The 12571-nt window shown below is 35.7% G+C and overlaps 1 protein-coding gene across 12 annotated transcripts in view; it reads right to left on the minus strand.

Moving 5' to 3' along the window:
* ICE2 (interactor of little elongation complex ELL subunit 2) overlaps positions 1–12571 on the minus strand; it is an 87503-nt gene that overhangs the window by 17978 nt on the left and 56954 nt on the right. For 4 of the 12 annotated variants that reach the window (XM_019947503.3, XM_073801101.1, XM_033851752.2 and 1 more), the window contains 3 exons: positions 11616–11684; positions 7565–7826; positions 1889–3779 (listed from right to left, as the gene is read on the minus strand). In XM_019947503.3, the coding sequence (XP_019803062.1) occupies positions 3657–3779; positions 7565–7826; positions 11616–11684 (454 nt within the window). In that variant the 3' untranslated portion in view covers positions 1889–3656. Of the gene's footprint in view, positions 1–1223; positions 3780–4709; positions 4777–7564; positions 7827–11615; positions 11685–12571 lie in introns of those variants that run through there. The other 8 variants (XR_002178916.3, XR_012330159.1, XR_012330160.1 and 5 more) reach the window with 6 other exon arrangements.

Consider the following 12571-nt stretch of genomic DNA (forward strand, 5'->3'; position numbering starts at 1 on the left):
AATCCCCAAATCTGTACTAAAGAGATCAGGCTTCTCTCTCTTGAGTTCAAAACTCAAATGAGCAACTATCTTTGACACCAACTATCTCTATGTCAGATTTAACATGCTGGTAATAAGGAATTTTTTAAAAGTGTCCTCTCTTTTTCTCTCCACCTTAAACCTATTTCTTCTGTATGCCTAAAATGTTCATGGCATTTGTGAAGGTTTAAAAATATGTTCACTAAATCTTTTTATACTCCTCCCTTCACGAGGTGAAGCCTGAGTGTGGACTTAGTGACTTATTTCTAACAAGGAGACTATGGCACAAGTGACAGTATTTGACTTCCAGGCCTAGGCCTTAAAAGACACTGTGTCTTCCTCCTTGCTCTGTCTTGGATTGCTCTCTCTGGGGTAAGCAGCTGCTACGTCAAGAGGACACTCAAGCAGACCTATAGAGAGGTACATGTGGTGAGCATGAAGCTTCTTGCTAACAGCCGACAAGAGAATGAGAACTTCCACTGCTACCACGAGACAGCTTCCTTGGAAGCAGATGCTCCAGGCCCACGCAAGCCTTCGGACGACTGCAGCCCTAGCCAACAGTTTGACTGCAACTTTATGAGGCCTTGAGCCAGAGGCACCCAGCTAAGCTGCACCTGGACTCCTGACCCACAGAAACTCTGAGATAATAATTATTTGTAGTTTTAACTAGTAAGTTTTGGGGTAACTTGTTATGAGGCAATAATGGCACACCAAGACCCAGAATCCAAGGAATACAAGTGGTGAATGGAAATGACCATTTTAAGTGAGCTCTCTCCCCACTCTAATCACACTCCTCCTCGTACTTTCTCAGTAAGTAACAGTTATTTACCCAGTATCCATATGAGGAACCTGGAAGTCATATTTGACTCTCCCTACCAACTATATCACCAAGTTATCATTTTTTTTCTTCCATCACTTGAGCCCATCCCTACTTTTTTTTTGTTTTTGCCGCACCACACAGCATGTGGGATCTTAGTTCCCCGACCAGGGATTGAACCTGCGCCCCCTGCAGTGGAAGCACCAAGTCTTAACCACTGGACTGCCAGGGAAGTTCCCCATCCCTACTCTTATTGCTTTAGTTCAGGGCCTTTACCATTTTTCAATTTTGGTAAGATACCTTTGCAACTTTTCTCCTTCCCTATAGTCTTTCCCAGCTCCATTCCATTCTCTAGATTAATGCCAATAAGAACTTTTTGAAGAATATATCTGATCATGTTATTTATTTTTATTAAAAAATCACTACTGGTTCCCACATTGCACAGGACAAAATTCAAATGTCATAGCATGGCACGTCTGTCGTGTCCTATAGCTTTTTCTCTCATCTCCACGTTCACAGCCTACAATCTGGCCATCTTTCGCCTTTGCATATGCTGCTTTCTTTCTGTGTGGAAGATCTTTCATTCTTTCCTTATAATTCTTACTCTTTTTTAAAAGACTCAGCTCAAGGTTTATCTCAGAACCTTCCTTAATTATCAGGTCCAGATTAGATGACTTTCTTATAGTACTTTATCAGGGCACTTATCACATAGATCAGCATGTGTCTTCCACTAGAATGTTAGCTCCTGAGGAAAAAAAAAAATCTATCCTTGATACCTAGACATTCATTTATTCCTACATTCAACTTATATCTACTGAGCAACTACAATAGACACTGTATTAGGTGTTTGTTACACACTAGTGAACAAAACAAATATGCCCTACCCTGGCATAGCTTGTATTCTATTCAAGAAGAAAGACAGTAACTTAAATAAACAAATATTGTGATATATGAAAAAATAATTTTATCAGAGGGAAACATAAGGACCTACTTTAGGTTGTGTGGCATACAGTACAGATGCACTCATACATTTACTGAATGAAATGTTTATACCTTCACCTCAGAGATATAAGTGGGTCAGGCTCATCACATCCTTGCCAACATTGAGTCTGTTTTTTTTTAAATCTTTGCTCATACTGTCAATGTCACTTTCTTGCTTATACATTCTCAGTACTAAAAATCAAGAAAAAGAACACAAGACAAGATCAAATATACATTAGAAAAAAGAGGCTTGATAAAGCACAAGTGGAAAACAAAGTCTAGCTTTATATTATCACGGTTACTCACATAGCTGGCTAAGATAATTTCAAAATAACCACCTGTAAGATCACACATTTTACTAAGTAAAAAGTATACTAAAAAAATGAAAGCCAACTCTTTCTGGTATTCAGAAGTCTGAAGCAATCATTGTTTAGTTTTTTTAAAAGAGCAAATTCCAAGGGAATCCCTGCCTCTCCCTTGGTTCACTGCCAAATAACTCACAGCTGGAATATTTCTGGGAACTATGGGTATGTGACAAAGTTAAAAAAACATCAAGACCACTGAAAACCAAGCTCAATATTTTAAAATGGGAATGGCAGGATGAGGAAACTATATATTAAAATGCATAAAACAATTTTACTAGTAATTGCTCATTAATTTTAAAAAAATTTATAACCAACCAAAAAAATCAAAACTTGGTAGTAAATAAAGTACTTAACTGCTATTTATAACAGTTGAGAAGGTTTCTAGGACTAGTTTCTTATATTAATATAAAATGCATAAAAAATTCCAAAAACACAGCAAATATTGCCCTATATTACAAAGCTTGTATTTTACAAAAGATGCACATATTTAGTGCACATTAAAGAAGAGGAATACAAAAGTTAAATAAGTCCATCCCTTCTTAAGTCCATCCCTTCTTAGTATTGACTATAATAACATCAATTGATCATGCCTTTTTCCAAATTCATCTCCACGGTCTTGAAAAATTTAAATGAATCAGTGTAGATGAAGAAAAATACCTTCCGTTTTACCACACATTAGCCTTGTTGGTTGAAATATGAGATTTTTCTGGAAACTATACTCATCTCTTTGCTTTTAGTAGCCTATTTCAACACTTAGCCAGGATTTGTGCCAAGAGATAGAGGCATTCGTCACCGAACCTGTTACACCACAAGAGTTTTTTCTTTTTAAACTGATGACTGCCCAATAAAAAACTGTTAACTTACTTGTGAATTTTCAGAGGCAGAGGGTTTTTTATTTTTTATTTTCCTTTTTGGCTTCTGGAATGGAATTTCACCAAGTTTTTCAAGATATTAACTTCTTTAACCTGCATCAATCATCATTTTAAAGTAGTATATAAAAACTGTCAAATGGGTCAGAAATAAGGTTTATGTAGTTCAAAATTATCTCTGACAGTGGCAAGATTTAACCTTTTGAGCCAACCTCAACAGACCGGCAATACAACTCAAATTATTAACATAATACATAATGATAAATATTGCTCTCGCAAAAGCAAATTGTTTTCCTACTTAAAATTTTTTGCAAAAGGTCTACTATAAAAATATTTTCTTCTCTCTTTATTTCCCTGCCACGATAATGTTAAACCATATCTGGAGTCTCCTCAAACATCAGGTGTTAAGAGCACAACATTCCATTTTAGTTGGATCACTGCTTCACATAGTCAATGTGTATTTTCAAGGCACTATAAAAACTCTCAAGAACAGTAAAAGAAAAACATTCCTCTTGCCTACAGATCTTTCAGGTATATTTCCCCTCAAACTTTTCTAAATTGATTGTTGTGATAACTGGTTTTTCTTCATTTTCCATGGTACAGTCCTTAAGTTATTTTTCTTTTACTTGGAGCCACTCCTTCATTTTCAACTTGCTGAGCAGGCAGACTTTTGGTTTCCATGGAAACTGAATTCCTGCGGCTGCGGGTAGGCATTCTTGTTCCACCAACCTAAGAGATGAAGCAAAGAACAGGATGGCTTAACATGTTTACAACGTTCTTAAACACAGTCAACTCTATTATTTACAAATGGACTAATTTCCTTGCAAATGGTCCTTTATATATTTTTAATCCCTAGCCACTTAACTGCTTCTAAGCAAGCTTTAACCTGACAGAGTTTTAAAGTACGAAACTTACAAATAACAATCAGGGAAGGAGATACATCAGGGTAAACGGAGAGAAGTGAAGAGGAAAACCACACTTTGTGCTAAATTTGGGAAAGTTTGAAAGCTAAATGAGAAAATGCAGGAATGACAGGCCTTTAGAGAAATGTGCTTACAATAATGAAACTGAAGGGCGGGAGAAATGAAAAATAGGAAGGGAGGGAAAGGAAATACAAGAAGGTCAGAGGTGGTAAAGAGAGAGAAGAAATTATGAAATGGAGAAAGAGAGACAGAGTAAGAAAAACAGAAGAGTCCAAAAAAGGAGGATAAAAAGAATAAAAGGGAAACGAAGGGAAAAGAAAAAAGACCCCAATTTGAGTTGAGAGGCTGGAAGAGCAAGAAAGAAAGAAAGAAAAAGGGAAAGGAAAAATTGGAAGGCAATTACAGAGGATGGGAAAAGAGGAAGAAGGGAAGCAGGGGGAAGAAGCTTTGTTGGGGTGCTGGTTCTACCTTAATATCTACTCTTCCTCAGCACAAGGTGCTACTCAATCCCACTTTCTAGCTCACACAGTCTAGGGAAGAGAGAGTGTATTTTTAGGATGCAATCCCTTGCTAATTGCAGTCCCACTGAAGATGAGGTCTGGAAATACTGTCATCCCCTTGGCCACTGGAAGAGTATAAAATTTTTAAATGGGGTAATGGAGAAAGCCAGGCATTACAGAGAAGGACAAAAGCTGTACAGCCTGAAACCATTTTCCCAGAACTTGTCCATATCTACCTCTATTTTCTTTAGTGACCTTGCACCCCCTTCTATTTCTTCACATCTTCTCCAGTGTGTTTCAGACCTGGAAATGATTGTAATTCCAATCACACTCTCTCATATTCCTTATACAACAGAAATATTACTAGCATTGCCCCAAGAGGCTACTGGCTCACTAAGAATGAATCAAACTCCAGCTACCCTCACCTAATATCTTGTCTCTTTAGGGGCATTTTTTGGTTTACAATTAGATGGTTAGAAAAGACAAATTTGAGTTAGGGTTTGTGTCTGCCAGTCTGTCTGTCTGAATCTGAAGAACTTTTTTAACATACAGATTAAAAAATTGCTGTGATTTTTAGATTATGTATACCACTCCCCACTCAACTGGTATTTACTATAAAAGTATACTGACCACACTAATTATATCTACCACATTGCAAGCATTTTGACCCTATATGTGTATGTGTGTATGAGCATGAGTGTGTGTGTGTGTGTGTGTGTGTGTGTGTGAGAGAGAGAGATCCATATTTATAGCAGAAGTTGTGGAAGGAGAAAAGGGATAGGCACAAGGCCATTATAAAAAGACTAGAATCAGAAGTCTGGAGTAGCAAAGGAAGCAAATGGGATCCTCCTATTAAGCTCTGCTTGATGCAAAAAGAGGCAGACACAGGCTTTACTGGGGTATCTCTCAGGATTAGTGCTTAAGGTACTACTACACAAAGGTGACATCTGAGTTCAAGTGGACTAGGGACTAAGGAATCGTATTAGAGGCAGAGATATCTGTCATATGAGTTTTTACATCATGAAATAAGTAGATCATTTCTGTTCCATATAAGATCTTATGTCCCAGGGTTTCCTGAAGCTCTTGTCTTTTCCTTTGCTGCTAAAGCTGGAATCCCTGTCTGTGCTTATTAGCTTGGTAGGATTAGAAAGTCTCATTCCCATGGCCTCGCTAGGAGGAAGTAAGGGAGAAAGATGGGGGCAATTCCTACATATGTAGGACCAGATTGTAGGGAGATGTGTAAGAGATCACCAAAAACTTTCCATGGGCTTAAAAAAACATCAAACCAAGCACTAGTTAGCTAATTGTCTACTGTACCTAATGTTTGGCTGTACAACAACCTGGTCCTAGACAATCTCACTAACGATTTGTCCTTGGACTGAATGCATGAAATATCTTCAAAAAAACACAAATCAACAAATGCTCAGCATATACATAATTAAGCTGTTTATATTTATGTGGTCAAATCCTGAAAATATGGAATTGTGTCAAGACATTAAACTGTTCATTTTCACTAAAGAGGAATAAGCCACTCACACAGTTAAATGTTACAGGTGAAACTATCATCAGATTTTTCTAAGTTAAAACAAAATCATTGTCTTAGAAATAACATAAACTCTTCAAAAAAAGTTTTCAATTATTATTTTTAAGTTAAGAAAATGTTGTCTCAGGAGGTTATAAAAATCACTACTTATATTAAATTTAAACTGGAAATAGCCAACAAAAACTGTAGCTAAAATGGCTTAAAATACTAATAACTCACTTTCTCCATTCTTTCACTTGTCCCAACTAGTTAACCACATTTATATATTTTCTTGGCCAAAGTCAACTAAGAATGTATAAGAAGTTGTCATTTCTAAAAGGATCCTCTCAGTAATAACATTAGAATGGAGAAGTGAAAAATATACACGTGATAGATGTTCTGTGGTAAACATTTTGAGAAGAGTAGAGAACTCAGACAATAATTTTGGTTCAAAGATTTTTGGCAGCAGGAAAGGAAAATGTACTGTGTTATTGCTAATTGAACAGTCAGATTCACTTGTAGAGAATAAAACTTTTCCTTCAACTAAACTCAAACTGGAACTTCTTACATGATATAAAGAATGAGTGACATGGTAAAGAGTATCTCTAAACCATGGTTTTACAAAAGTTTCAGATAGAGAAATCTCATTCAAATGGTATTTCTGGGGAAGGATTCTATAAAGAGCATAACATTAATTATAACTAAAATATTGAGTGATAAAATACTTAGCGTTAAAACACAATTTACATCTTAACATTTTATTGTACTTTAAAAAATTTTATTTATTTATTTAATTAATTTTGGCTGCATTGGGTCTTTGTTGCGGCGACCGGGGATGATTCTTCGTTGTGGTGTGCGGGCTTCTCACTGTGGTGGCTTCTCTTGTTGTGGAGCACGGGCTCTAGGCGCACGGGCTTCAGCAGTTGTGGCGCGCAGGCTCTAGAGTGCAAGCTCAGTAGTTGTGGCGCACGGGCTTAGCTGCTCTGCAGCATGTGGGATCTTCCCGGACCAGGGCTCGAACCCCTGTCCCCTGCATTGGCAGGTGGATTCTTAACAACTGTGCTACCAGGGAAGTCCCTATTGTACTTTTAATAAGGCACTGCAGTCACTAATTACTAACACTTGCTTTTATATTTTCCCATATCCTACTTATTAATTTTTAATTGTATCATCATAATTTTATTGCATGTATTCTGCAAATTGCCTCAAATATTTAATGAAATGAAACAGTATACATAAATAAAACTTGCAAAAAAATTATAACTTTGCTTTTCATAGGCACATAGGGATTTAACTATGTGGTTGCCTTACCCATGCCCTCACTGGGGAGTCTAATAGAATTTTCTTTAGTTGACTCATAAACCTTACAGAAATAAAAAGTTCCATTGACATGATGACTGGGTTCAGTAGAGCGTACAACTTTATCTATGCTTCCTATAGATATTATTTTTAGAATGGTGTTGTGATTAACATGGCAAATGTGGACATCAGGTTGAAATATTTTATAGTCAGTGAAACAGATTAATAATAAACAACCTAATCAAACATTTAATTTCAAAAAGATCTTACCTTTTGTTGTTGTGTTGTGGGACCTTGTGATTTAGGTGGAAAAGTACAAGGTATTCTTCCATGATGGATATGATATGGTAATAAGAGACTGGGGTCTAACGGGACCCAGGGAACTGAGAGACTGGAAGGCACACCAGGAAGGCTGTAATGTGTTTTATGCAAATTGTACGCTGTCCTAGTAACTTTTCCATCAGAGGTCTTGTAGATCAGGAGTGAAGAATCTTCTGCTGCATGAGACAACAAGTAGGAACCCTCCTGCAAGCTAAATCCATACAAGGAAACTCAACTCATTGGTTCACTGTGTCAAATTCAATAGCACTTTCTTAATCATAATATATTAATAAAATTGAAAACAATTAGGGGAATGGGATACCAACTCTAAAAACACTTTTATGACCAAGTAAGATTTAAGAATCTTTTAAACTATTTTCATGCCTTTTCAGCAACTCATTTTAGTTCGTATTCCAAGTTCAGGATATATAATTATTTTCTTTTCACTGTTACATCAGTTAAATTGTAAAATTTCAAAAATTTAATGGGAAACAGACAGTCTGCCTAATTCTCTAACTCATGGACAACACATATGGAAAAGTACATATACATATGAGTACGTAAGTACATATACATACCATTCCTATACACAACATTTAAATTAATTAAACACTGTACCTACTTTCTGTCTACTAATAGGTGAACAGAGATAGAAAAGTGAATGTGACAAATTCACTACACTGAGAAGTTTAAAATAAAGTGGCAGAAACAGTCAGTGCAATAATCACAATACGAGGGGCCATGAGAATAATAGCAACCAAAGCAGTTAATAGGTACTGAATGTTTATCATGAGCTAACGACGACTATACTGTTTATATCCATTTCATCATTAAATTCTCCAAAACAAAACTTTAAGGAAAACAAAAAATCAGACATGCTAAGTAATTTGCCCAAAGTTCTGAGTGCAGGACCTGGATATAAACCCAGGCAGTCGAACACCAAAAGCCATACCCTTAATTATGATCCTCTATTGTCACAATAATAAGTTCTGTCAAATCTACATTTTCCCTTTCTCTTTAGAAAGCTTTAAGGAATTCAGTGTAACAACATAAAGAGCTAAAGGGATACAATTAATATACTGTGTTTTTTTGGGGATTTTACATTCTAGCTCAAAGGTACAATGGAAGATATCAGTTCTTTCCCACAATCTATCATTAAAAATAAGGACTAGTCATACTTACAAGGATCTTCCTACAAACCTGATAAGTTTTTCATTAATTCATTACTGTTTTTAAACAGAAAAGTAATAGGTATCGACAAAAGTGGTTCAGAGAACTATTATTCTCAGAGCATTTTTTCCCCAATCATTTTCTATTCCCATATAAAGAAATGAATAATAATTGATGTGACAGTGGGAATAAGTAACATTTCAAACACTGAGCTTTTATCAGTGAAACTTTATATCTCAACCTCCTTCACTAAAAAAGAAGAATGCTTTGGTTTACAGAGAGAATTCATGGAGAATGAGACAGTTCAAGAAAGAATATCTTAAAAGTGCTGCTTGGGGGCAGCAATGTACACGGATGGCTACAAATATCAGTAGGTTCAGTAACGGCCTCCCCCCAAAACATACAGCCCAAACCCTAGAGCCTGTGAATATGCTACATTACATGGTAAAGGGGAATTAAGATGGAATTAAAGTGAAATCAAGGTTCCTAATCAGCTGATTTTAAAATGTAAGGTTTTCCTAGATTATTTTCCTGGGCTCACTGTAACGATGAGTCCTTAAAATGTAGAAGAGGGAGGCAGAAGAGACTCAGAGGGAGATAACGGCTTTGAAAGAGGTGAGAGTGATGTGATATGAGGAGGACTCAACTCGCCTTTCAAAGTCTGAAAAGGGAGGAAAGGAAGAGCACCAGAAGCCAAAGAATGCAGGTAGCCTCTAGAATATACAAAAGTCAAAGAAACAGACCATACCCAGAGCCTACAGAAAAGAAGGCAGAAAAATGACACCTTGATTTCAGCCTGAGAAGACCTGTTAGCCTCCTGACTCACAGAACTGCAAGATAATACATTCTTGTTGTCAACACTAATTTTGTGGCAATTTGTCACAGCTGCAGTTGAAAACTAATACATAAGCTATTGATATTCAAGTTTCAAAAAGCACTTGGCAAATTTCATGTTTAAGCATTGTACTTCACATGAAGAATGGAATATATAAAGCAAAAATCTTACTACAGAATCTCAGAACTGAGGAGTACTTAGAAAATCACCGAACTCAACACCATCATTTTATAAATAAGGAAACTGACATCTATCTAGTTGCATAAAAAGTAGGAGAGTTAGAACTTTGAGGTTTTTGACCTTTTGTTCAAATTCTTGAATTGTTTTTAGTTTATCTTTTGGTAAGGGCGTAAGACAAGGAGTGCAAAGGTTTGTATAATGAAACGGTTTGACAAATGATCACGTAGAGAATCTATATTCTAAGATTTGCTATGGACCGAGTGACTAGCCTCTATGTTGCTTCCTTACCTTGAAAATGTACACAATATAGCTATGGAAGGCTGACTAATATTCCCCCAGAATGTTTACATCCTCTCTCCAGAACTTGTGAATGTTACCCATCAATGGCTTTGCAAATGAAATTAAGGATGCAATGTGACAATAAAAGCAAAAATTTGAGTGAGGTACTTTGAAGATGGAGTAAGGGGCTACAAGTTAAGATATATAGGTATTTCTCCAAAGAAGACATACAGATGCCCAACATCACTAAATCATCAGGGAAATTCAAATCAAAACCACAATGAGACACCACCTCACGCCTGTCAGAATGGCTATCATCAGAAAGACAAGTGTTGGCAAGGATGTGGAGAAAAAGGAACCATTGTACACTGTTGGAGAAATTATAAATTGGTGCAGCCACTTGGGAAACAGTATGGAGGTTCCTCAAAAAATTAAACATAGAACTACCATATGATCCAGCAATTCCACTCTTGGGTATCTACCACAAGAATGCAAAAAAATTAATTCGAAAAGATATATGCACACCAATGTTCACTGCAGTATTATTTACAATAGCCAAGATACGGAAGCAAATTAAGTGTTCATTGATAAACGGATAAGGAAGATGTGATATATATACAATGGAATATTGCTCAGTCATAAAAAATGAAATCTTGCATTTGCAACAACATGGATGGATCTAGAGGGTATTATGCCACATGAAATAAGTCAGAGAAAGACAAATACCACATGACTTACTTATATGTGGAATCTGAAAAACAAAAGAAACAAACAAAACAAAATGAAGATAGACTTACAGATACAGAAACAAAAGGGTGGTAGCCGGTTGCGGGTGGTGTGTGTAGGGAGAAATAGGCGAACAGGATTTAAGAGGTACAAACCTCCAGTTATAAAACTAATAAGCCACAGGGATGTAACACATAGCATAAAGAATATGATCAATATTATTGTAATAATTTTGTATGGGGACAGATGGTTATTAGACTTATTGTGATCATTTCACAATGTTTGCAAATATCATATCACTTGCAAGTTTATGTAGTAAACTTGAAACTAACAGAATGCTGTACACCAACTATATTTCAATTAAAAAAGAAAAGAAATACAGGTAGCCACTAGAAGCTGAAAATCAAGGTGAGGAAACAACTGTCTCCTCAGAGCCACCGCAAGGAGCCAGCCCTGTTGATACAAGTTTAGTCCACTGAAAATGATTTCAGATTTTTGACCTCCAGAACTATAATAGAATAAATTTGTGTTATTTAAAGCCACTAAGTTTGTGGTAATTTGTTATAGTGGCAATAGGAAACCATTACAATAGCCTTACAGAAAAATGTAATTGCAAGCTCATTGAAGCCAGAGACTATTATATTACCTACTTATTTATACTTTCACAATTTCAACTTTGACACAGTAGAATAAATTCTGTATTTCTAGGTTATTTTCTATCTATTCCTAACAACATATATTCAAAGTTTCTATGAATTTTCACCCAAGAAAATTAGACATATCAATGCAAAATACCTCCAAAGTACTTACCTGCTTAATTTTCTTAGAATGTGTTGAAGGATGTTAAATAAACTTGATATCCTATTAAACAGAAGAAATCTATATAAAATTAAGCGACAAGAAAACTTACTCTTAACAATTTTAGCTCCTCAGGAAGAGAAATATCCTCAATAGCAGAAAAAAACAACAGATGAAATAATGTAAAACACCAAAATTTATTTCTAATTTGATTCACTTATAATATTTTTTGCCATTTTCTGATCTCTCTTCAAAATCATAAAGTATTTGGCTTGTGTGAGTCAGAGCAGCTGTAAAGAGATCAATATTTTACACTGAAACTATAAACTTTTTAAGAAGTTTATAAGTTTAAAATTTTTTTAAAGATTAAAAGTTTAAAAAGCCTTTAGTAGAACTAATCTGCAGAAGAGTTTACCTTTTAGAGATGGTGGTGGTAACCAGAGAAATTGAGAGGTACTTTAAATGAATAAAGGGAAATGAAATATATTGATTTAGTATCTCTTCTAGACCTAAATTCATTCCCTTTATTATTTATTTAAAAATGGTTTTCATTGGAAGAGGTAGAGCAGGCAGTGAGTAATGTACAGAAAAGCTTTTCTATTCACATATGTAAATAAAAAGTTACTCCTCAAAAGAAGCAATCCTTATAATAGAAGTAGATGTTTTTAAGTATAAGCAGAGAATTCAAGTTTGAATCTGGAGGCTTCAAAAACTATGACAAGCCCCAAAACTGGAACTATGGAAGTAATAAAAGTCAGGACAATTTCCCATCCTTCAAGGTGAATCAAACATATTAACTACCAAGGTTGTCACCCTAGTTCAGCTGTATGCTCTGGGGAAAGTCACTCCAAGTTCCAGTTTCCTCATATATAAAATGGAGATAAAACTACCACCAGTCCTTCCCGGAAAGTTGTGAGATGCAAATTAAATTCATTTCAATCTGATGTACAGTGACAGTTGGTAAAAGA

Source organism: Tursiops truncatus, chromosome 2, assembly GCF_011762595.2.
Source record: "Tursiops truncatus isolate mTurTru1 chromosome 2, mTurTru1.mat.Y, whole genome shotgun sequence".
Lineage (NCBI taxonomy): Eukaryota > Metazoa > Chordata > Mammalia > Artiodactyla > Delphinidae > Tursiops > Tursiops truncatus.